Source organism: Cavia porcellus, unplaced genomic scaffold (assembly GCF_034190915.1).
Source record: "Cavia porcellus strain 051 isolate PalLab524CR breed Dunkin Hartley unplaced genomic scaffold, mCavPor4.1 scaffold_21, whole genome shotgun sequence".
In the NCBI taxonomy this organism is placed as follows: domain Eukaryota; kingdom Metazoa; phylum Chordata; class Mammalia; order Rodentia; family Caviidae; genus Cavia; species Cavia porcellus.
The window spans coordinates 39,877,342-39,903,694 of NW_026947504.1; the positions used below are offsets into that span (position 1 = coordinate 39,877,342).

At 36.9% G+C, this 26,353-nt stretch overlaps 1 protein-coding gene across 9 annotated transcripts in view; it reads right to left on the bottom strand.

Annotated features, from left to right (window-relative positions):
* Stard13 (StAR related lipid transfer domain containing 13) overlaps positions 1-26,353 on the bottom strand; it is a 501,526-nt gene that overhangs the window by 32,697 nt on the left and 442,476 nt on the right. For 8 of the 9 annotated variants that reach the window (XM_013141053.3, XM_063232620.1, XM_063232621.1 and 5 more), the window contains one exon: positions 6,608-6,671. In XM_013141053.3, the coding sequence (XP_012996507.2) occupies positions 6,608-6,671 (64 nt within the window). Of the gene's footprint in view, positions 1-6,607; positions 6,672-23,067; positions 23,200-26,353 lie in introns of all 9 variants that reach the window. The other variant, XM_023560555.2, reaches the window with a different exon arrangement.

Here is a 26,353-nt window from a genome sequence, read left to right on the forward strand (position 1 = left end):
TTTAACGTCATCACGAAGCTAATGCAAATCTTGTAGGTAATAATGACTGAGAAACATTATTTCTGAGGCTAAGCAGTTTGGTGCGATATGGAGTTTTTAAATTTAGGTGAACTTCTGACACTTGGCTTTTTCTAAAAATGAGAGCATTCTTTACTGAAATTACATATTTCTCAAAGACAGATGCTAACCAGGCACGCCAAAGAGAAGGGTCCTTTTTAAGGACTGGAATTTGGTCCTATCTTTACACGAGAAAGAGAAGCACATGAACCCACAGCTGCAGGAGGCAGCTAATCTATAGCACATAGAAATTTAGAAGCATATCTTTTATTAAAAACGGGAGCCGAGTGGCTGAATCAGCCTGTTTGAGGCAGGAATGCGCCACTTGGCCTGTGACAGGGCTGGGGAACCTGAAGCCACTGGCTGTCTAAAGTGGGTGTTCCCAGCCTCTCTCAAACGCCTCTGGGCTGAGTTTCAGTCATTCTTTCAGCATGGTGCATGGCCACCATCCAAGATAGAAAACAATGGTCTCCATTTGACTCTCAGAGGCAGGGACAAGGATCTTGAGTCCTTAAAGGACCACTTTGGTCTTCTGCAAAATGGTTTGACACTGTTTTGTGGGGAAGTGGGTGCAGTGTCTACTTTGTTTCAGTGCTTTTAAAGTCATATTTGATGTACAAGAAAATCTATGCTCAACCAAGCATGAAAAAGGCTTCACCATATTTACTTATTGGTGGGCTTTTATGCCTTTCTTTGGGTCAGCTCATCCTTATCTTAGAAATTAAACAAAATTGCCAGGAAGACAATAAATAGTACAAATGATAAGACACAGCCCTCTTCAGAAAACAACAGGATTGATAGTTCACTGAACATATTGCTGAAGAAATGTGAGTCCTTTCCAGGTGTCCGGCCAAGGGCCAGAATACACTAATACATTTCTAAATGTCTCTGAATGTTGAGGAGAGATAGTCTTGTACCCGAATTCCTGGATGCAAATCCTTCCTGTGCCATTTCTGTGTGGCTCTGAGCTAGTGACTGAGCCCTTTAATTTTTGCATCTGACATGAAGTGAATGATAAGGAACAGAAGATGGCATATAGAAGACCTGTGCCAGCATTTACTAACTAACTATGGGCAAGCCCACCAACCCTTCCTAAGTGTAGCTGTCTGGAAGGAAGAAGGATGTGGCACAGGAAAGTTGAGTTGCTTCGGGAATACATTCTATAAAATTAAATAATCTGGGCTTCTGCAGATTGGAGATAAGGATTCTATTCCTATTTCCTGGGTTATTTAAAATAGAGACCAGTCCTAGAGGAAATTCTGCTGTCTTAATTTTCTTTCAAAGAATTTAATTCCACAGGTGACTAAAGTTTCATGGGGAATGCAGTTCTCAGGTCTCACTTTCTATTTTTGAAACACCTGGCCACAGGTGTTGTCATGACTGAGATTCACAAGTGGGTGCAAGCTACACACTGCAATGCTGTATTTGAAACTTGAAACCATGACTCTCCAGTTTACAAAGTGAAAAGTGGCACTTTATTTGAATGCGTGTATATTTGAGGTTTGTAGCTAGAGCATAGAAGGCTCTATGAGAGTGTGTTCCATTATATCCATTAGAAGAAATACGCCAAGAAGATCAGAATACCACAACTGGCCAATTTACAGAAGGGCTTTTGTGAAGGTAACACACAAAGAACCTAAAAGTGTCATTCAACACTATCTTGCCTGTAGGTTTTGTAAAGCTGGTGACAGGGTAAAACGCCAATCAGTCTACATTATGGGAAACAAGTCATTAGTTTCTGGGATTTTCTTTTATAGAATACTGCAGCCAAAGTTGTGTATAGGCAGCCACATGGCTGGCCATCTGAAGCCTCACACTTTAGACACACAGCTTGGCTGTGTTCAGTTTAATATGAACCATGTGTTACAGTCAAAACAACATCTGACCCTCATACTTCAAATAGTATGTATGCTTCTCAAGGGGTCTATTCAGCCAGACAGCTGTTGGGAGGTTTATTCCCACATTTTAAATTTGTCTTTGGCGTGGACAAATTGCTCATGTTTTAATACTTCTCTGGACACTGTTTTTCATCCCTTTAACTCTTTCATTAAAATTGGTTCCTAGCTCAAGGCCCAGATTGTTTGTAAGATGAGGTCAACCCAACTACACTTGATTTTGGGCGGTTTGTGTGTGTGCTGTTTTAAAGAAGAAATTCAGGTAAATTAGTTGCAATGATTAAGTTAGCCAGGAGTAACTTAAAAATCTATTGGGTGTAATAATTTCTTTGTTGAAACCAGAATAAAGAACACCTTGTTTTGAGTCAATTTTTTTTTCTCGGCTTCTTCAAAATACACTGAGACTTGATTTGTTACACAGTGAAGATGCCAAATGAAAAAAGCAGCTGAGAGTGTTAATTCTGAATTTCCTACAAAGCATCAATTCAGTGAGAAAGGCAGGCAGTGGTTAGGAGCCGTGGTTTTGGGGTTAGACATGCTAGATGTTGAAACTCTTGTTACGCCACTAGCTAATATATACCATGCGCAAACGACGTGCTCATTTCCTTGTCCAGAAACAGAGAAGCCCTCCATTTAGGGATTAGATAAGATATTGTGTGATAAACATGAAATCTAAATCCTGCAAAACAGTATATATTCAATAAGGTATATATTGAGTATATGTTACCCAAAATATTTAGGAGAAGTGTTTGAGATTTTGCAGATTTTTGGATTGGGGGATATTTGCTTTACTGCTTGAACATTCTCTAACTAGAAAATATGAAATTCATAGTGTTCCCAAATTCCAAACTTTTTGAGCGCTATAAGATATTTACAAGGTGAGTATTTAGAGCATTTTGGATTTTGGAACATTATGAATTTTAGATTTTTGGAACAGGGATGCTAAACTGGTACTTTTTGTTTCAAGATTGAAATATAGCAGCACAATTCATTATCTGTCAAAACGTGGAGGCAGCCTATATGCCCACTAATAGACAAGTGAATAAAGAAAATGTGATATTTATTAGGAAATATAAGAATAGCAAAAGACCCATTCGTGGACTGGGGGAAGACAAAACAAGGCCACACAAGCAAGCCAGCCCAGTTTGGGAACCAGTGCCATGCATAGGTCTCCACTAGACTAGGAACAGCCAGACCCCATCCCCTTCCAGCACATGGGCTGACCAACAAGTTCCACCAATTCCTCCCCCCTCCCACAAACACGTAAGTGATAAGCTTATCCAGAGGAACACAGGCTGCAATGATAGCTTTCAAGGTGAAATGCAATTGGATGCCTGTGGTGCTTTGGTGTTACACTAACATTGCAGGTCTAGGGCCAGTGGTCTGACTATAGGTTCAAAGGATAGCAGTACACAGTATGGCATCTAGAGAGGTCTCCTTCTGAGGATTGTAGCCATTGCTGATTCCCTTTGGCCTTGTTTTGAAGATCTATCACATTTCCATTGTTTTGTTGGGTTGGGTTTTATTCTCCTTTGTTTTGTCGATTATGTTAAATCTGATGGTGGGAGCAGCTATTTCAAAGATAGCAAGATATATTATGGTAGCAATTTTGGATTTACTATTGGCTTGGTTTGAAATCCTTTATTGCAGTCATTGTTTTGTTTTTATTGTTTCTATTCTATTCTGTTCTGTTTTATTTTTACTATGTCTGAAGTTATTTCAGCTATTTTGAAGACATCAAAAGGCATTAGAGTAAATATTGTTGTTTTGTAATGTTGTGAAGTCCTGTATCTCTTACATTGATTTGTTTTGATTGGTTTTATTCTCTTAAAAAAAAAAGAATAGCAAAAGAAATTCTGAGCAACAAAGGTAAGGCAGGAAGAATCAATATCCCTGACTTGGAATTATACAACAAAGCTACTGTGATAATGTTAGCATGGTACTGGCAAAAAAAAAAAAAAAAAAAAAATGAGTGGAACAGATTAGAGGATACAGACACAACTACAAACACAATCAGCTACCTTATTTTTGACAAAGGGACCAAACATGTTCATTGAAAGAAAGACAGCCTCTTTAATAAGTAGTGCTGGAAAAACTGACTCTCTACATGCCAAAGACTAAAACAGAACTCACGCCTATCACCATGGCATGCACTAAATTAAAAGTCAAAATGGATCAAAGACCTAAATATTAAAATATAAACACTAAATCTACTGGAAGAGGAAGTTGGTAGAAATTTTGAAGACACGGGTATAGGCAGAGAGTTCATGAACAAAACCCAAACTACACAAGAAGTATTTCAAAGAATCAACATCCGGGATCCCATCTTATTAAAAAATTTTACACACAAAATAAATCACCAACAGAATGAAAAGACAACTCACAGAGTGGGAAAATATTTTAGCCAACTGTTCGTCATACAAAGGACTTCTATCCAGAACTTACAAAGAATTAAAAAAAAAATCAGACCCCTGAAATTTGAAGACCCAATCCAAAATTGAGCATCTGAGATGAAAATGAACTTCTCAGATGAAGAAAGACAAATAGCAAATAAATATATGAAATATGTTCAACATCATTGGTCATTTGAGAGATGCAGGTTAAAACAACGTGGAGATTTCATCTCACTCTAGAAAAAATGGCAACTATCAAGAAATCAACCAGTTACAAATGCTGGTGAGGCTTTGGGGAAAAAGGAACCCTTCTCCACTGTTGGTGAGAGTGTAGACTGGTACAACCACTGAGGAAATCAGTGTGGAGATTTCTCAAAAAACTAGGATTAGAGGTCCCATTTGACCCAGTTAGTCCCATTCTGAGTATGTTCCCAGAAGAATAAAAAACGTCATACCACAGCGATACATGTGTACCCATTTATAGCAGCACAATATGCAATAGCCAGATCTTGGAAACAACCTAAATACCTATCAACTGAAGAATGGATAAAAAGTTGTATTTTTATACAACAAGAGTACTACTCGGCCATAAAGAAGGATAAACTAGAGACATTTACAGGTAAATGGATGCAACTTGAGACCATACTCATAAGTGAAATAAGTCAGACTCACATGTATAAACATTATATTATCTCCCTGGTGTGAGAAATTGAAAGAATAAATAAGATCCTAAATGTACAGTACATACTGTGAAAGGGCAAGAAATTGTTCAAAAGGAAAAAAATAAACTAAGATGGGAGAAGGGTACAGGACAGAAGGGAAAAGGGAAAAAAAGAAAGTCAGTCTCTTAGTTCATTGAAAAAGAAGGTTTGTGCTAATACTGACTGGAGAGATTTTTATGCCTGTGTCTCATACTCTGAGTAACTACCTTAAAGACAACAACCTACAATGTATCACCCATTGTCACTCTCCTATTATTTTGTTATGAAGTTTTGTTTTATGTTTTTTATATGATAAAAGGTAAAATTGAGTGGAGTATGTGCTACTATAAAGAAGAATGAATTTGAGTCATTTATAGGAAAAGGGATGCACGCTGAAAACAATGCTAAGTGAAATAAACCAGAAGCACAGCTTAAACGCTGTATGGTCTCCCTCATGTGAGAAAATCAAAGTATGAAAAAAATCAAAATGAAAGCAAATGTGGTATTTATGCCCAATGCAGTGCTCCTCTGCCATAAATTTGACTCCTTGTAGAAAACTGATGCACCTTGAGAATAGAATGGTAAGTGAAATAAATCAGACACACAAGCTTAACTGTACCGTGGTTTCTCTTATGAGAAACGCAATCTGTACATAAAAGAGCAAATAAACCAAGCATTGGAGGGAGAAGGGAAAGACGGGAGAAGTAGGAAGGGAAATGCAAAGTCTTAAGACATGCAACTCACCACTATGACTGTGATCATTATGTACTGAAAATACGTACTAATAAGCAAGAAAGAGTATGAAAAAAATGGAAGTCTTTGGTCTTGTTCAGAGGGAACAGCATGTGCAAAGTCATACAGCGAGGAAAGGGATAGTGGCTGTTAAAGATGAACCAAAGTCCTCGTGACTGGAGAAAAGTGCAAAGGAAGAGAATATCGTGAGATGAGACAGGCTTAGTATCTTGTAGTTATGTTGTTTCCTGGCTCCTTGATTCCATCATCAAATGAGCCTGCCTGAAGATGGATGCACATTTGACAGATAGACAAAATAGCACACCGTGGAAAGAATGAACTAGAAGTTATATGATAGGGACCCATGGATACTTTTCTTTTTCTTTCTTTCTTTCTTTTTTTTTTTTTTTTTTTTTGGTACCGGGGATTGAACTCATCACCTTTAGTTTGCCAAGCAGGGACTTAAGCCACTGACCTAAACCGTTGGCCCCTTTTCTTTGTTCTTAATCTACTAATTGCTTTGGAATATTTAAGTCCAGTACAGGATTCACATTTATAGCTACATAAACTTCTGAAACATTATTAAAGAATTGAAAGGTTTGCTTCTTTATGCAAACCGTGAAACAGAAAATAAAACAAACTGAAATACTGAAATAAATAGATTTCAGCATATGTTTATGATGGACTTAGTTAAGACAGTTGTGAAAAGATGAGAAATTTTGGAGACTAAACATAGATAGTAAAGTCTTTCAGAATTTTACCTGGATTTGTGATGGTATTAATTTATGAATGCAAGCTGCTTCTGTTGTTCTAGTGGGTGGACACGTACCTTTTTCCTTTGGAAGTTCACATCAAGTTTCATTGAGGCACACTTATTCAATGTGTTTAGTCGTCTAAAGAGAAAGAAAAATGTCATGATTACCATCACTCATGAACCTAAACATTCTTCTAGTTTGATAATCCTCCTTTTTTCCAGTAAAAATGAAAGCACAGAAACAACCAACATCCCAGGACAGTGCTGCACCCCACGGGGTGCTAAACTATAAGGCAGTTTCCGTTGTGCTCTGGCCTTCTAATCTGAGGGGTCGCTGCCATCGAGCCTACCGAACCATGCCCCTTCTCCAGTCTGACACCAATCCGTTTCTGCCTTCTCCTTCTGCCATTGCTGGAACCCATGGGCAATCCTTTCAGCTGGACTTTCACTACCTGCTCACCTCATTTGCCCCCTTGACTTCCCTCAAACATGCATCAACTCAGCCCCCCGTCTTTTCTCCTGCACTCAGCCAGTGGGGTATACTGCACATGGAAAAAAGATGCTCGCACAGTGCTGAACTAAACATGCTAGTGACCGAATGGTGTTTCCTCATTCGTATGTTGAAGCCCAACTTTCCCAATATGACTATATCTGGAGAAAAGAGGTCAAAAGGGATTAAAGAAGAAAGTTGAAAGGGAGGAGTTTTGATCCAACAGGATTAGTGCTGCTGTAAGAAGAAACACAGCGTTTGTGCGTTGTGTTCTCCCTCCTTTCTCTCTCAGACACCAGAAGTCGCTGTCTGAAACCTGGGAAGAGAGTCTTACCTTCCAGCTTCCAGAACTGAGAGAAAATGAATTTCTGCCACAAAAGCCGCCCATTCTGTGCTGTTCTATCATGGTGGTCCACAATGACTAATCCATGCAGTTTGATTTTCACCCTTAGTTAGGCTCCCAAATCTCTGTGCCTCAGAATTCCTTTTACATGTCCCTCTTCTGTTTAGCTTTAAGTTTCAGGCCATCAAAACAGCTGAGAACTTAGTTACTGCTACTGTTGAGTAAACAGAAGCTAGTAGATAGAAATTCATCAGTAACTTTTCTTTCATCATACATCGTACTTAAATACTCACTTAGCCTGCCTCTACAGTCCTTCTCTTGCTCAATAGTAGCCCCTACTATTTGAGTGCACCTATCACTACACCTGGGACTTTGATACCTCATGCATTCCCTCGTGCCTTAGGAAACTGTCTCAACCACCTCCTTTCTTCAAGCCCATTTCTGTGTCAAACTGATTAACCAAATAGCTACCTATACCACTACTTTACATGATTTCTTTTTTTAAAATTACGATTACAAATCCATATGGTTTAGTTAAATATTATCTTTGTATCCTTTTCTACTTATCATTCTTTGAAAGCAATGCTTTTAAATTTCTTAATCTTTCATGTTAGGTAATTACTGAATTTCTTGATTGAAAGGATAATTTATTTTCTTATACTCTTCACCCTTTACCTCTCTATAAACTCTCGCTTTTGTCTCACACAAATAGTTACGTCATAATTTTGTAATGTTGAATAAGTCAATTTTTAGGGTTTACGGTGACTACGGAAGTGCTGTTCACATGTATATCACACTACGATTGATAAGTACATTATTATATTCATTGTGCTTATCCTTAAAAGCAAACACTTCCCCAGTTATCTAGTCTTCTGTCATATCAGATAGTCTACCAACTGAATTTATTTGGAGACTTTTTGTCTCATTCTACTTGGGATCAGCTGCCCTTGTTTTGTTTTTTGTCATGAGCTGATCACATTTCTCAGAACTGAGACTCCCCTTGTGTGTAGTTTGTATTGTTCTGGACCTGGGTAATAGAAGAGGCCTGGGAATGCTGGCATTTAGACCGCAGGCAACCTGTTATGTACTCTCCTTCTTTGGACAGTCTCTCTGCTTTCAACCACGTTTGATGGCCAACAGTCTAGGAAAACATCGCTTTAGCCTCTGAGGAATCAACTTTTGGTCTTCTGATGGCAACAGGGTAGAGAAATTGCCTAGGTCCTGGAGTAGAAATTGCTTAGATAATACAGGCTTCTGTCTACACTGGAAGATAACTTTAAACAATCCTCTTATTTTTACTCTACCTTTATCTCCTCCACCAATGTTAGATCACCTTAGTGCTTCTGCAGGGGAAACTGAGTTATGACTCTGCCCCCTTACCACTGGGCTTTTGTTTCTTGTGCTGACTGAGTGCTCTGCTTTATACTTCTTTCTTCCCCTATGAAATTTTATAGTTATGATCTCTGTAACACATCTGTTTTTGTGAAGAAATGCTTCTCTAGAAACATTTACAAGCATGCAAATCCAGGTATTCATATCTCATCTTTGATTAATGGTCTTTTGTTTTGTTTTGTTTTGTTTTTGTAGAGATCTTTCATTTTTAGTTCAGTGAGTCTTGGCTACCATAAATAGCCTCAAACCGACAGAGAATGTTGCCTCACACCAGAAAGTTCTCTCATGTTCTTTACTCTCAGTTTTCCCCATCATTATATTCTCTCCCACTACTCTCAGAGGATCCTGTTTTGAGCTGTCCACTATCCATAGATTAGTTTAGCCTACATTTGGTTGCCATGAAATGAAATCCCAAAATATGTATTCTTATGAGTATAATTTCTTTTTGTTCAATACAGTGTTTCTGAGATTGACCTATGTTGTTAAGTATAGCAATAAGCATTCCTCTTAATTGTGGAGTACTACTCCATTGTATGAAAATATACTATTGGATTACCTAGTGTCTTGCTGATGGACACTGGACTATTTGTAGCTTTGACCAATGACTTTCAAACTACCAAATATCCATAGCTTATTTTTAGCAACAACATATTCCAAGCGATTAATTTCCACCTATCATTTGTTGAAACTCTTTCATCTTTGGCATTGAAGATTATAAATTCTCTCATCTCTCTGAGCACTACCTCCTTCTTGTCCTATACTATGTCCATAAGACAGACACAGACACACAGATCTATCTATCTATCTATCTATCTATCTATCTATCTATCTATCTATCTATAGAGAGATGTAGATAGGAAAACGACAGAGACACAGAGAGAAAATTCAAACTGAAGTCTTGTTATTCTTGTTTCATATGGGCACATCAAAGTACGTCATCTCATTTGAAAATGACTCTACTCTGATGATGTGAAACACTCTGACTCTATCAGAACTAAGCTCCAGAGTTACATATCCCTGGCTCCTAGAGTTACATTCTAACTATTCACTCTTTTGATTCACTAGTGGGGGTCCTGTTGGCTCTCCTGGAAATTTCTAAAATTCCAAGCCAGGGCATATACTGCTAGACCTGTTGGCATGACCTGTAATGACCTTTCTTTACTTGGAAGTTATTAAAATTTTCATGTATATGGACTTCATATCATGCACTCAATTACAACCAAGTGAATTATGGGAAAGGACACACTCAATAGATACAACTGAGATGACTCAGCACCTGTCAATTATGTTGTCAAGCATGCTCTGAAAGACTCAATGACAGGTGCCATAAGCTTGGCGCATACATTTTAAGTGAAAACCATTTCTTCTATTTATTGTCTTGTCTTGAATGAGAATTGCCAATAGATCACCTACACTAGAAAACGGAGTCATACTGAGGCTTTCCTTCAAAAACTATAATCTTTGATCACTAAGTTTGGTCCAATATATTCTGAGACGTTTTTTGAAGTCCTGCCTTCTCGAAAGGTTCTAATTCAGTCCCTTCTCATCTGTCACCTACAGTCAGGCAATGACCTTTTGGTTGGTTTCATTACTATTTCATATTGAAACCAGTTCTATTTCTCAACTTCTTTCACGTTGGTCATTGATTTAAAAGTACAGGAAAAAAAAGAAAGAAAACAAAGATGAGAAAAAAGGGAAGAGGGGCTTTTAAAGGGAAGGGAATGAGAATAAAAAAGAATCAAGTTATATCATGTACAGATACAAATTCCTTATAATGAATGTGCTCATTATGTGTACCTAAAGTGTACCAGTAAATTTAGTCAATGAAAAAAGTTTATGATGGTTTTCTTTATTTTCAGCCATCATGCATTTGCTTATTGACTAGTTATTCAAAATACTGCCAAATGAAACAGGCATTCTTGGTCTATGCTGGTACAACTGACAGATTTTCTCAGCCTATTCCACCTGAGTTAATGTGTCTACCTAAGAGTGAGCATGGGAAATTAAAAAACAGAACACAACAAAATTAGTGTCACCCTCTTGGCAGCTTTGTGATAGTTTGTTTAGGGAAGAGTTGCCTGTTATTTATAAATATACTTAACTTACATACTTGTTCTTCCATTATGGTTTGGAAGCAGAAACAAATCATTCTATTCTATGAAAAAGTCTTCAATCTACTATGTATATAAAAAGGGCTCATCTTGTATACACCACACACCGAAATATGCTTTATATTTTCTAATAAACAGTGGAAATTTATTGATCATTTTTAAAGCTAAAGACTCTAACTAAATTTGTCTTCATATAGATTTGAGACTTTTAATCATCCTAACTTCAGAAATTTGTCTTCATTTTAAGAATTAAGAACTCTTAAAAGTCACTAAGAAGCCAAGAAAACTGATTTTAAAAATGAGTGAACAATGTGAATATATTCTTCTAGAATAAGATATACAAATGTCTACTATGTGCATATTCAGCATCATTAGCCATGGGAGAAATGCAGATTAAAATTATAATGAGGCACTACCACATGCACCCTAGAATGTTCATTAAAGACACTGACAACCTTCTAGTGAGATGCTAACTTCCAAAGGGATGAAGCATCTGTGAAAAAACTATTTGGCCATTTCCTACGAAATCAAAAATATTTTAAGCTTCTGACCCAGCAACCCTACCATTTATTCAACAAATAAATCCTAGCTATTTATTCAAGATAAAAGAAATCATATGTCCATAAAAAGATTTGCACTTGTTTATGAAATATTCTTCATAAAATTCAAAGATTAGAAATGGTCCCAATGTTCACCTAGTGGTAAATGGATATAAAACTTGTGGTATATGTCTACAATGGAATATTCGACAATTTAAGTCACTAACTGCGGATACATGCAACAACCTGGATGACTTGCAGAGCCATTACACTAAATGTAAGAAGACAGATACAATGAAAATAAATTATCTCTGTAGAAAATCATAGAAAAGATGAAACTGCAGTAACAGAAATTAGTGTTTGTCAAGTGCCATCAAGGAGGACTTTGTAAATTGACAAAAAGTCCTGCATCATGACTGTGGTGTCAGGTACCTAACTGTATACATTTGACAAAACTCATCAAACTGTATGCTTTAAATTGGTTACTTTTCTAAGGTAAATTATACTTTGATAAACTGGACTAAAGGTAGAGTGAGAGATACAGTGGGAAAGGGGCACAAATACCTTCAAAACTCTGCTTCCTCATAAAAGCAGCAAGAACTCAGGCAAGTATTATTAAGATCAACCTATAAAGAATGCTGGAAATTAATATAGGTTTGTAATAAATTGTGCAACATCTACTTTAAAAAATTGGCAGAATAGATCTAAAAACAGTGTGCTTGGTGAACTTTGCCCCATTTCTGTGTTTCTTTTCCAGCTCAGCAGAAGCTTTGAAACAACAGCCTCCCAATCAGAGAGTCTGTGAATCTGGCAACCTAACACACAGGGAAGAGGGCAGAACTTGTTGGAGCTCCCCTAGAGCTCCATTGCCAAAAGAAGTGCCAATTCTGAGTTGTCTAGGAGTTCTCCGAAAGCCCCCTTTCACACAGCTTCCCTTTAATAACTCTGAGTTCATCACCGAAAATAGCTTTTACCCAGAGTATCTGTCAAAGACTATCAGTCTCAGATTTTTAACCATCCACCTGCTCAACACAATGAGAACAGCTGGATTGAACAAAATGAAGACCAAAAAGCTTAAAAGGGACAGTTGGGAAAATGAGCTGCCCATAGAAGACCTAGAAAAATTCCAGCATATCTTTAGGACTCTAGATGGACAAGGACATGTGCAAAACTGCATGCATTCCCAGGAAAGACCTGAGAAGGGTCTAGCCTCTCATTTTGGCTGACCTTAATTTACACAAACAGGAAATAAAGATAAGGCTGAGTTAGCATCTTTGTGATGAATCATTAAAGCCACATGGCAACATGTGCAACAAGTCCATTTGCAAAGCCTGGGAGATAAAATGGTTCAAGTTATTTAACGAAATCCTCATGCAATCATTTGCTGTCTGACAAACTAACAAGTAGAGACCTCAATGGTCATGAACAACAAAGGACTTTAGAGAATCGATTGTTGAGGGAAGTCACTAAACAAGAAGAAATCCTAGAGAAGGGGAGTCTGATTTTAAGTTGTTGCTTTATAATATTCAAAATGTTCAATCTTAAACAAAAAAACTACAAGACAGTATATGTCAACAAGTCTAATTTAGCAGTTGTATATAGATGAAAGACCCAGAATAGCCAACATAATATTGAAGGAAAACGAAAGTGGAGGGTTGACCCTACTCAAATTCAAGACTTGCTATAAAACAGCAATTGTCAGATGAGGTCGGTGCTGGCTAAAGTATAGACAAATAGATGACTGGAAAAGAATTGAGGTCCAAACAGGACTCACATAAATACAGTCAGCAGACCTTTACAAAGGAGCAAAGGCAAGAAGAGATAGAAGGGCATCTTTCTTTTATTTAAAAATTTTATTTTATTTAAAAAAAGACTAAACAAAACAGAAAATGGGTAGAAATAATACATATATTCAAAGAAAAATAAACAGTAAGAAATCACAAGTTGATGTTTAAATATTGCTCTCTTACAAACAGTTGTTCAATATACAAAAGTGGAACATATAAAGTGGGAATTCAAATAGTGAGACTGCACACAGTTCTGTTCAACTATCCAACAAAAATTTAGTAATATGGTTATCAATCCTTTACACTTAAAAATACATGCAGTTATCCATATCTTCATTTATGTTGAGATTAAACTAACGCAGGCTAAAATCATTCTGAACAAAGAATAATAGTATTGTGGGATTTCACATCATGAGACTTCGGGATCAGCACTGGGTACTGTAGTGTCTTTTCTTTTTTTTAAAATCTTATTTAAAGAAAGACTAAAAAAACCACATACTTTCAAAGAAAAAAATAAACAGTAAGAAATCACTACTTGATGTTTAAATACTGTCCTCTTACAAACAGTTGTTCAAGATACAAAAGTGAAACATATAAAGTGGGGATTCAAACAGTGAGACAGCAACCAGTTCTGTGAAACTATCCAACAAAAACTTAGAAATATGGTTATCAATCCTATACACTTAAACATACATGCAGTTATCCATATCTTCAGCTACGTTGAGATTGAACAAACTCAAGCAGGCTAAAATCACTCTGAGCAAAGAATGATAGTATTGTTGGGTTTCAGATTATGACCCTCCAGGATCAGCACTGGGTACTTTAGTGTCTCTCTTTCTTCAAAGTATTTGTTCATTTCATCATGTGTCATAAGATCAGTTCTCATAAATTGTTTATAGTTTCTACACATGCATGAGTCTTAACATGTATTTCTATCCTTTCTATATTAAAGGGGGAAACAAAACAAAGCAAGACAAAACAAAACACATTCCTATAAACACATGAAATGAAAAAGACATATAAGACCATTGTACAAGGAGTTCTACCATAGTTTCTGTGTTGTCTCTTGTTATCTTCAATATAATTGTTTATATCATCAGATATAATATAATGGAATATATCAGTACATAACAGTATTAATAAAAACACAACTTTGTATATAGTATAAAACTTCAAAAATAGGCAGTAATCAAACCAGAATGTGTATCGTAGAGTCTTGTCATCTTCAGTGTAGTTGCCTATCTGAGAGTATAGGATACTATCAATCATATCAGTTTTGAATAAAATCTCTCAATACCAAACAGCAATGAAACACACCAGATTTAATAAGATCAGTCATGATAAAACAGTGTAAGTCATACAGGGCTCCAGATTAAGTTAATAGGAAATTAAAGATGATTACTGTGCTATATCCTGATGTTTTTGGGATAGCTGTCTGTGCCTTCAAATCTAATGCAAGTAGACAAACTGGGACAGAATAAAATCTATCTAAGCAGAGTGGTGCAAGTAATGTGGGTTTTAAATCCTGGTACAATATTAACAATATCTTCTGCCATCTTTTTAAAGACTCTCCCTCCCCTTTCACCTCCCCAGGGTACACTGTGCTTTTTTGGGTCTGACCAAGACCCTTGGTTTTAAATTGAGGGGAGGCAACCTGCTATTTCCCTAAGTGGTTCCGAAAAGAAGGTCATCTTTCAAGAGATATTGTTGACAACATGTAAAAAATTTCATCTTGACATGGACTTTCTACCCCTCAAGGAAATTAACTCAAAATGTATCACAGACTAAATGTACACATAAAACCATTAAATTTGTAAATGAAAACACAGGAGAAAACCTAAATGGTCTTATGTATATTAGTGACTTTTTAGATTCAACATCGAAGACACGGTCCATGAAAAAAATAATTAATGAATTGAACTTCATTAAATCCAAAACTTCTGCTCTGAGAAAGAGAATAAAAAGACAAGCCGTAAACTGTAAGAAAGTACTCATTAAAAGTGTACTTGATGAAGGACGATTACCTAAGATATACAAAGAAGTCTTAAAACTCAACAGTAAGGAAGCAAACAGCCCAATTAAAAAAAAGGGCAAAAAATTTGAACAGACACTCTACTGAAAAAGATGCAAATATAGCAAATAAGCATTTTAAAAGTGCTCAGTCTCATATGTCACTGTCAAAATAATTATGAGATACCACTACAAATCTAAAATACCAAAGGATGGTGAGATTATGAGCAAACAAAAACTTTCACTTTTTGCTGCTGAGTGTGCAAAACATTTCAGACACTTTCGAAGACAAACAGATTATCACTATAAAACACACTTTTACTATTCAGCTTTCATACTCTTTGGTATTTATCCAAATGTGTTGAAAATTTATGTGTGTACAAAAATCTGCAGTTAGATCTTTATGTCAGCTAAATACATAATTGCTAAAGCTTAAAAGTAATTGAGACACTGGTGAATGAATCAACTAGGATACAGGTAGACGCTGGACTATTACTCTACAATAAATATAAATGAGCCGGAAGATATGGAGGACTTCAATGTTTATTACTAAGTGAAGAGCCAATTTCAAAGGCACACACTTTATGGTGCCAACTACATAACATTCAAGAAGAGGCAAAGCTTATGGAGAGTGAAAAGATGAATGGTTACCAGAGATTGGGCAGGGGGCAGGTGACAGAGGGGTCCATGAGCAGAACATAGGATTTTTAAAGAGAGTGAAACTACATTGTGAAATGCTACAATGGTGGGTACACATCAACAGACAGTTGTCAAAACAAAATAAAAACAGTAAGAGTGCACCCTAAAGTACACTACAAATTTTGGATGGTAGTGATGTGTCAATCTAGGTTCATGGATTGTATGCACAAATATCTGCACAGGGTAAATGTACCAGAAATGAAGCACTCTGGTGGAAGATGGTGGTGGTGGTGGAAATGTGCATTTAAAAACTTTAACTTTTTGTTTTATTTATTAAAAATTATTTTAATTCTTGCACTTAAAAATTGGAGGATAGAATTAAGATAAATTATATATATGCACATATTCCCTACAACGAATGTAATTATTATGAACGACAAACATGTACTAATAACAATTACTGATGCAAAGTGATCTGTATTTCTTTTGCTCAGTCTATGCTCTCGTTAATTCTTCATCCTATCTCCAAAATTATCATCATTGAAGAGCTTACAATTTCCAACATATTCATACCAACCATTCAATTTTTCTGACTCTTGCCATACTCCAAAGCGGTGAAAATACTCTTTAGGGAGAGGCAAAATTGGGTACATACTACTGGCATGAGGCAGCACTGTATCGTGATTTATCTGACACAAGGCAAAATAAACAATAGCTAAATTCTGTAAGAATTTGGGTGAAACATACACACCAGAGATACATGACAAAGATTCATCTTTCAGAGCTGGCTCCCACAGGTAAAAGAATACATAACTAGTAAAAGTGTTCACTACTCTTTGTCAAAACGATTGTGAAATCCTGGTGTGAAGGAAACCATCATGTGTTCAGGACAGATATTTAGCATGGTATTTATTTCTGTGCGACTTAATCACAAGTAAAATATTTCAGATAATCTGAGCTGTCTAATACTGAATGCCTTTTAAACTGTTCCAGTGTGAATAAAACTGTCAATTATAAAATTTATTTTGTTTGCTGCTTGAATGGGGTGTCCTCTACTAGGTTGGAGTCTCTTTTGAGGCACAGATCTTAATTTAGTGTTCTAAACCCTATAAAGTCTAGAAGGAATTTTATACATGATCATCTTTATAGATTTTTAATTTTTAATCGCAGTATTTTGTTTACATAAATCTGATCACTGATTGATTTTTTATAGTCAGAATAACAGTTTTACCCATTACTGAATATTACACACTACAAACATAATATTTGTATCAATACTCCCTAGATAAAACGTGGAATCAAGAGTGAATTCATGCAGTCAGTGTGTATAACGGAGGTAGTAGGTCTTGGTAAACTCCAGGGGATGATTAGACTGACTCTTTTCAGACGAAGAGACAAATCCTCTGGGAGGACCACTTGTTTAAGGGAGTCACATGTGACTGACAGTCAAACTAGGACTTCCTGGCCAGTGATTTATCTGCTACTGTCTACCCAAGAAAAATTTTAGGGGGGCCTGGAAAATAAAGGCATGTGGCAGGTACCTGGCCAAGCTGTCCAATGAAGTGCTATTTCTTTGCCCTCTCTATTCTTTGAGGAAAAGAGAAAACCCTCGACACTGACTATGCCTGTTGTCTTTGTGCTTGAAGTGAATTTGTGCGTTAATATAAGCAAAGTAGTTTGATTAAAAAAAATGTCCACAAACATGTTGATTTCTCTTGTAGCCTTTAGAATGTCTTAGAAAGCCTAATACGTGAGTAAAGGGAGAATATTAACGTTTTCATGTAAGCGTGAAGCAATGTTTTAATGGGAAAGCCAATAAAAGAAGAAAGTGGGATACATTCACATGATGGTGTGTGTGCTGTAAATACAGAGCAGAGATGAGCAAGAGATACTCCTTAGGATCTCATGGACGCATGTGGGATAAAAACGACACAAAAGAAAAGAAGCAACTCAATTCCTGAAAGCATTAGGACGATACTTCCTAAAGGAGTTAATACATGCACAGGGGTGTATATGACTAAGAGAAATTTCTGCCTGGGCTAGAAGAATTTTAAGAGCAGGAAACAGCATTAAACTGCATTCCATAGTTCAGTAACTGTAACTATGTGAATAGAATTAATCTGAAGAGCTAGGCAGGGGCTGGATCATGGAGGATCCAAAATACAGCTGTTAAGGGCAATCTGGGGACACGGGCGAGAGGAAAAGAGCATAATATCATTTGCATATTTGGAATGTCATTAGTGCAAGAAGGAAAATAAACTGAAGAGGAACAATCAGGAAATGATTTTCAGTCTAGGTGGGAAATAACGAAGCCATAGAGAAGGGGAACAAGAACAGGACGATGGAGTGCAGATGAAGACTTGGCCACCGGTTGATGTGAAGGTTCTGGGAGACTGGAGGCACAAATGAGCCCAGATTTCAGGCTTTTGTAATTTTGCCATTAAACACAGGGTACAGTAAAACACCAAATTCAGGAAGGAGCTAGAGTATGATAAGACAATGAGCTCATTTTTGGATATATTAAATTTGGGAGCCCTTTATGATATCCAGACCCATTTGGCATTGACCCACATATATGACATACATAAAAGAAACATAGTAAATCCATCTCCAGTATTCACAGAGGGTTTGTTCCAAGACTCCCCTACAGACACCAAAATTCTTAGATGCTCAAATCTTTTATGTGAAACAGTTGAACATTTGCCTATCATCTATGGACATCCTTCCCTGTACTTTGTATCATCTCTAGATGACTTATGATGCCTAACACAATAGAAATGCTATAGAAGTAGTTGCTAGTGTTTTGATCTGTAGTTGGTTGAGTCCGTGGATGTGCAACCCCTGGATATCAAGAACTGATTACAACCCAAACCAAACATCCAGGGAGAATTCAGAAGCCTGAAGAATGCAGGCAACAATGCAGATCAACAAAGTCAAGTAAAGGTGGTATCTTGGGAGGCAAAGAATGAGCATTCTAAATAGGACAAAGTAATGCCTTTTGGATTTTGAATTCAGCTATTGGCGAGGGCAGTGTAGGGAACGCACGGACAAAGTGGGTGCTGGTGGGGGAGCCTGCAGGAGTAGAGCTGAGATTTGGGCAGATCCCGAGGAAATGAAGGCAGGGAGAATGGTGTGTTCCTTATGAAGTCGCCTAAGAAGGAGAGCAATTTATGATACTTTGAAGAAAAATTGAATAATTTATCATCATATGATGCTATCTAATATGAAAAAGCTGTAAAATAATTTGTGCACTGACAGGTTATTTTCTTCCAAATTCAAGTTCAGCTTCACAAGCATTTATTGAGGTCCTGTTCAGGACAAGGCTACAAAATAATCCCAAACATGGTATGCAATCAAATAAGGCACAGCTCTCACCATGGCACTTCAGAAAGTAGTATAAATTTCCTCCCAAGGTCTGCTGACCACAGCAAGGGTAAGCAGTGGCCAGGGTAAAAACTGAGCTGAGCAGAGACTACTGGGGACACCCAGGAGGGACCTCAGGGCCCAGGATGACGGCTGGACTGTGGGAACAGCGCAGTTCTGTATAAGAACCTGAAAGAACGCAGTGGTGAGCTCAGCATGTGCTCGGAATGCTGGAAGGTGACGGGGACTGGCCAGACTGGGAGGGTTTTAACTCCGTGCTGTACACAGCTTGGGAAGCACACAGAGGCCTCTCCTACAGATGAATAGGAAAACAATACAGCCTTTTCCTTCCCAACGTTTAGATTCATATTTCACTTTTACTCAGCTAGACTTTGGGTCATGAAGTCTTCCATTTAATTTAATGGCTATTTTCCTGTGATATTTCTATTCTTTCTGCCAAAGGCACGAGAGGAATAACAAGCATGAGTTCATCTCTTCCAGATGATTCTGCTTCTCCCAGCAGCCTGAACTTTTTACCCTGGACTCCCGTGTCTTGTTGGGGAACCCAACCCTGTCTGCTGAGGAGTGTTCTGGGTGGGATCGTCAAAGACATTCAGGAACCCAGGTCACTGAAGTCCAGCTCTGACCCAGAGGCCAAAGGAGAGCAAGTCAGGGGTAGCTCCTCCTCTCTGGCTGCAGCCAGAGGGCCTGGGAAAGAGCTCTACGCTGAGAGAAGTTAGCAAACAGAGATTCTGGACAGCAGGGAGGATATGCTGTGCCAAAGAGACAAGCTTTGGTATGCAGCTTCCGAGGACTGGGATTTTGCAGTCACAGGCCATCAGCAGGTGGGCTTTTTGGTGTCCGGAGGAAAGGCATATAAAAAATAAGCTAGAGGTGTGCAAGTGGCTGATGCTACATCACTCCAAGCCAGGGAGGGCAACTACAACTCATCCACTGAGCTCTTTCTCTTAGTGGTTCCATGAAGAGGACAGGATGCTTTTGGCAAAGAGACCTCAGTTCCAGCTCATAAACTCACAAACAACTGCCCCTAAATATTAGCTCAGGTGTGGCCAAGTTTGCCCATGTGAGGAAAACCAAGTATGTCCATGCTGTCAGGAGAGGGGTGCATGTGTGGGACTGGGTGACATCATCTAGCTTGCACAGTAAAATAGTTTTACATAAGCTATACGTTCTAATGATCAAAGTTTCAAAGAGTTGGAAGTTCTGCTGGTCAATCAATAAAGAATGACAACCAAAGAGACTCAAGGGTAAAGAACTAATGAAAATAAACAAATAAACAAAATGACAATCAGTTTGTGGGATTTTAGACAAATTTTGTATTCATAAAATCCAATGGAGTGTCCTTGCCTTTTTTACTGTTTATAACAATTGCATCTGATATAGGTAATTTCACTAGTGGCAACGGGCTTTAGTTAAAGTTGAGTCATAATCAGAGATTTTGAGAGAAGTTCAAAAATAGAGCAAGCAAATACAGCCCAGGGGTGCCCAGATGATCTGGGTCACTTGGTGATGTGGTGGGGTTTATTTCCTTCACATGTTCTATGAACAAGGATACCCCAGCTCACCTATAACCTACTGGGATCTTCAAACCTTCCTAGGTTTCTGGTGTCACATTTCTGCCTCTGGCTGCGGTCCTGTCCTGCTCTAGTCCTGCATACCCAGGACTCTGGTGGTGCCCAACTCCACAGCCTCCCTTCAAGCTCTCCTGGACCCTCACCAGGCTCATTTCGCATTGTCAGTCATTCTCTCTTTCAGGGAAGGGTGTCTCCATCACCCGAGTCCCCAGACCAGGAGTCTGGTCACCTGAATTCTGCGTAACAACTACGGCACTGCTGTTCTGTACAGGTTGAGGTGAGAATTTACGGGGAGCCAGTGTACTACGTGCACGGTGACCCCTTAAAAATGCTGGCCACTGGTGTCTGGCAAAGCAAGGTATCTCTAAAAGCATTGCTAACATAAGTAAATACCTGAAAAGAAAAAGTGAATGATATTAAACATACAAAACCCCTTTTCCGGTCCTCAATCTCACACCCAATTTCATACTTTTTGTGTATTTTTCCTGAAAGTTTAAGTGCTCTAAGTTATTTCAAGTAGTTGATTAGAAAAGTTCATAAAGAAGCAATTTTAAAATACAAAAAGAAATTAATATTTTATACAAAACAAGGCACACCAGAGAAATCTCCTGAGTGACCCTGCCATGCCAGAATCTGACTATACCCCATGCCTTGTTCTCGTGCTGTCTAGATTACTAGGTGATGAGGTTCTTGTGGGTGGGGCAGGGATTGAATACTAATTTAAAAACCCAAAAATTAAATGTTAAAAACAGCCACATCAAACTTTCATGCAATTCTATTTGGGTAATTCTTACTATTATTCACTAGGTATTTGATGGGAGATTATTTTACAGGCTGTTTCCTCCTCTGTAAAATGGGAACAATGTCATATTTCAGGGTTACTATGACAGTCTGATAATTAAATGTTTGTAAAAGTCAGTATTTGTGAGGACTAGGTGTTTTAAAGATGTAAAATAACTGTTTATTGGAGTCTGTATTTACTTTTTACAGATATAAATTTTCAAAGGTGGACCTGACTGTGAGGATTATGTTGTATACTGTTTCCTTCTCCCAGTGACTTATCTGAAGACTAAGTCTTGTTACACCTTTACATATTATTATATAACAATACAACACATCATACTGTACGTTTTTGCAATAAATATTGTAAAAGGGAACTATTTATAATTTATTATTCCTGAAGACTATCAGTATTTAATATTAATAATATTATTTAACAACCAAATAAACACACAGGTCTTTGTGTGTAGAAGGAAATTGTAAATATTCTTGTCAGCAGTGCCCCTGCCACCTGGCTTCATATGAAACTTATTGTCATTTATTACTGTCTCTTTCTTCTTCTTTTTGGTGTTAGGACTTGAACCAGGCAAGTGTTCTACCCTAACATACATCCTTGGCCTTATTATCCTTTTAAATACGAAGGGTTGGTGTATATTCCTGACCAATTCCATAGCTGCATCCAGCAAATAACACTGAATGTGTTAATCAGTTTGTCTAGACAATTAGCTTTGTGATAACTTTCCTACATGGAGAAACTGTTTCCCAATTAAGGATTCAATCAACAACATCACAATAGTCACAGTTGCTAAAATAACTGTATTTTTCTGACTTGAAGCACCAAGCATTTGCACGGTGCCTACTAAGTGCTGGTTCTGTCAGCCCTGCTGGAATCACCGTGAGATTCAATCATCACAGAAAAGTTCACCCCTTCCTCAAAGCCAGCTAACTTGTCTCATTTCTTAGGACAAAAAAAAAAAAAAAAAAAAAAAAAAATGAGAGCTCCAAATATTTTTTTAAAAAGAAAGAGAGAGGGCTACACATCCATATTTTGAGTTCAGTTCTGGGCTTTTCTGGTCAGCCACTAACCTTTGCAAAATATACACAATTCCAAGCCAATCAAAAGACATGACACTATTTAACACCTGTCAGTAAATTGGGCCTACGGCATTAACTGCTTGTCTGCACAGGAGAGACATTCGCAGAAGACCAAAGGTAAGTAAAATTCTTGTCAAGGCTCCTCCTTGCAGGAAACCTCTAGCTCTGACGTCTTTTGTCTACTCCACACATGCTACCTGCCCTCTGGCTATGATTTTCATTACGATTCTGTAGTATCTCAGCATTTCAAATATGGCCGAGAATTTACAGTGCACAAAGCTTTAAAAATAAAACAAGAGACCAGAGCTCTCTGTAGGTATACAGAGCACAAAGAAGAAAAAAAATAAAATTGCACCCCCTTGCCACTCTCTTGGCATTAGTCATGACTTACCATCTAGGTGGGTGAGGAGCTGATTAAAAAGCACTCATCAATTTCAGAGTTTTAAAATCATTGTCATTTCTCTCCAGCTGAAGAGCTGCTTTCTGTCCACTTTCCATGATTTCTAAGCAGGAAATCCGTGTACTGGTGGCACAGGAGGGAAAAGAAGCTCCATGAGGCTTCTTTTTAGCCTACTCACCTCTGTCCGCCTGCCTACTCCGCCTCTTCCTTTGATCCACCCTGAGGTTGACTATTCCTTTGGCCTCTGTTCTACCCACAGCTCCTACGCCCTGAGAATCTTAGTTTGTGCACCTCCAGCCAAATGTTTTTCTTGCTTCATAATATTTTTGGAGACACAGCTGCCCTGAGAATTCTTTCAATTACAACAACCTCCTAGTATTCTAATCACCGTGACACAAAGCTAGGTCCTTACATAGAGTGCTATGGTGCACAGAATTGCTGGCTCCTTTACACTGATGCCGTGACACCTTTAGGGGTACACATGTATGGATTCTGCTACTACTGTATTCTGATGGGTCATGTGCAAGAGAAGGCTTCTTGACTTTTTCTGGCTGAAACTAGTATTATTACTCATAACTTTATATCTGTATGTAATGTCACATTAATAGGAATGGGTCATTTCTAGAACATTCTATAACATTTCCACGTGTGAGAAATTTTTTAAGCATAGATTTTTATAGAAAATCTCTTTAATTTACTCAAGATATCTCATATCACACGCAGCAGTGATAAGGATTTACCACCCACCACATACTTGAGATCCAAAGTTTGTCCCACTAATTCACAAACACAGAACCACATAAGAGATAGTGTTTAAAAAACAACATTTAAAAAATCTTGATTTAAAAATACATAATATAATTTTTATTCTTGGTTTAATATGTAAATCTTTCATCAACACTTTAAAAATAAAATCCCAAGGAAAACAGTACAACAAAACTAACAGAACTAAAGCATGAATTTAGAAAGATTGCAGGGTACAATGAAAATATACAAAAAATTGTATTATAGGAAAACACTTGGAAAATTATATCATAAAAGAGTACTATTTATAAAAACATATATGATATTCTTAGCTACCATTAAGTTTGTGTACAGTCCATATGCTAAAAACTACAAATCAGTATTGAAATGAAAAGCACCTAAGTAGAGACACATTCTGTTTATGAAAGATTAAATTTTGTTAAGATATCACTTCTCTTCAAACTAATATATAGATTGAAACACATTCTAAGTAAAAATTCCAGTAGGACTTTAACAACAAGTGAATCACTGGCAAACTGTTTTAAATACTGTATGAAAAGGCAGGGGAACTAGAATAGCCAAAACAATCCTGGCACAGAAGGACAAAATTGGAAGACTTGCACTATTAGATTCCAAGGCTTAACTAACGCTAAATAATCAAACAGTGTCTTACTGATAAAAGGATAGAAAAATGCATAAATACAGCAGATCAGAGAGTCTAGAAATACACTCAAACACACATGATCAATGCAATTCAATGAAGACATTATAGTTTTTCAACACAGAGGTGGAACAATTGGAATCTCATGTGCAGAAAAGTAAATTTTGACTTGTATCTTGTGCCTTACATAAAAATGAACTTGAAATGGGGTGTACATAAATACAGAGTGTAAAGTTATTAAATATCTACAGGAAAATATAGGATGAAATAGTTGTGATCTTATGCAAATATTTCTTTGATATAACATTAAACACAAGAAAAACAGATAAACTAGATTTCAGCAAAATTAAAAGCTTTTATTCTGTGATGAACACTGCTAAGATATTGAAAAGACAAGGAACTGACTGGCAGAAAATATTTATAAGGCACATGTCTGACAAAGGACATAGCTAGAGCAAACAAAAACTCTAAAACTCAGCAAACATAATTAAAGACGGGCAAAATATTTGCACAATTGTTTTACAAAAGAAGGCAGATTAAATAAACACATGAAAATATGTTCAACATTTTTAGTTATTAAGAAAATGCAAATTAAAACCACAGTGTGGTAACAGTAGATTCCTACAAGCGTGACACTAATCAAGTGGGGCACAGTTAGCAGTCTTGTGTGTTGTTGGTGGGAATACAAAATAGAAGGTCACTCTGGAAGCTTTTCTGGTTTCAAAGTTATAACAGATTTGTCCCAGGCCTCCCACAAGCCCAGCCCTAAAACTTTTAATCTGAAAGAAATGAAAATCTATGCTTACACAAAAATTTGAATGTACACGTTCCCCATGATGAATATGAACATTATGTCCTGCAAACATGTACTAATAAAAATTTCAATACAAATGTTTACCAAAACTGTAATAACCCAAATGTGCATCAACTAGGAAATGATAAGCAAACTGGTTCAATAGTACGGAGCACTATTCAAAAATAAAAAGAAATGAATACTGAACTACATGAATGCATCTGAAGTGCTTCATACCAAGTTAAATAAGCCAGAATAAAAAGTCTCTATATATTGTTTCCTTTCATTTGTATGAAATTCTGGAAAAGGCAAAACTGTAGATACAAAAAACAAACCAATGGTTGCCAGCATTTGGGAGTAGGGGTAGAAGTTGATGACAGGAGAATCAAGGAATTTTGGGAGTGATAACAGCTACCTCTTCATTATGGTGGTGATCACATGACTATGGGCCTTTGCTAAAACTCAAGAACTGTGTGCTGAGAATAGTGAATTATATATATATATATATATATATATATATATATATATTATATAGTTATATAGTATGTCTTTATACTATATGTTTATATAATTTATTACATCTTATATAATTTTATAGAAATAATAGTATAAGTATTTATTTTTAAATATCTTTGTATATTTAGAATATATATTTTATATAAATATGTAGAATAGTGAATTTATATTTCTATTATACTATATTTATATAGTATATAATTTATACTATATATTTATATAATCATATTATATACTACATATTTATATAATTCTATTAAAAATTATTAATATTATAAATTTATATAATTATATAAGTATATAGTACATTCATTTTAAATATTTTTAAATAAATATTTTATATATTATATAAATATATCATATAGTATAAGTACTTATTTTTAAAAATTCAAGCTAGCAAAAATATACTTAGTTAACAGGGAAAGGTCAGGATGGGGTACTGGTTGAACTGTACTGAATGGAATGAATGCCCTGGGAAGCATCTGCTTCTCCTTGACACATGCTTTTCACATAGAGATGAGGAAACAATGCTTTTCCAATTTATTGTGTTTAAAGAATCGCAG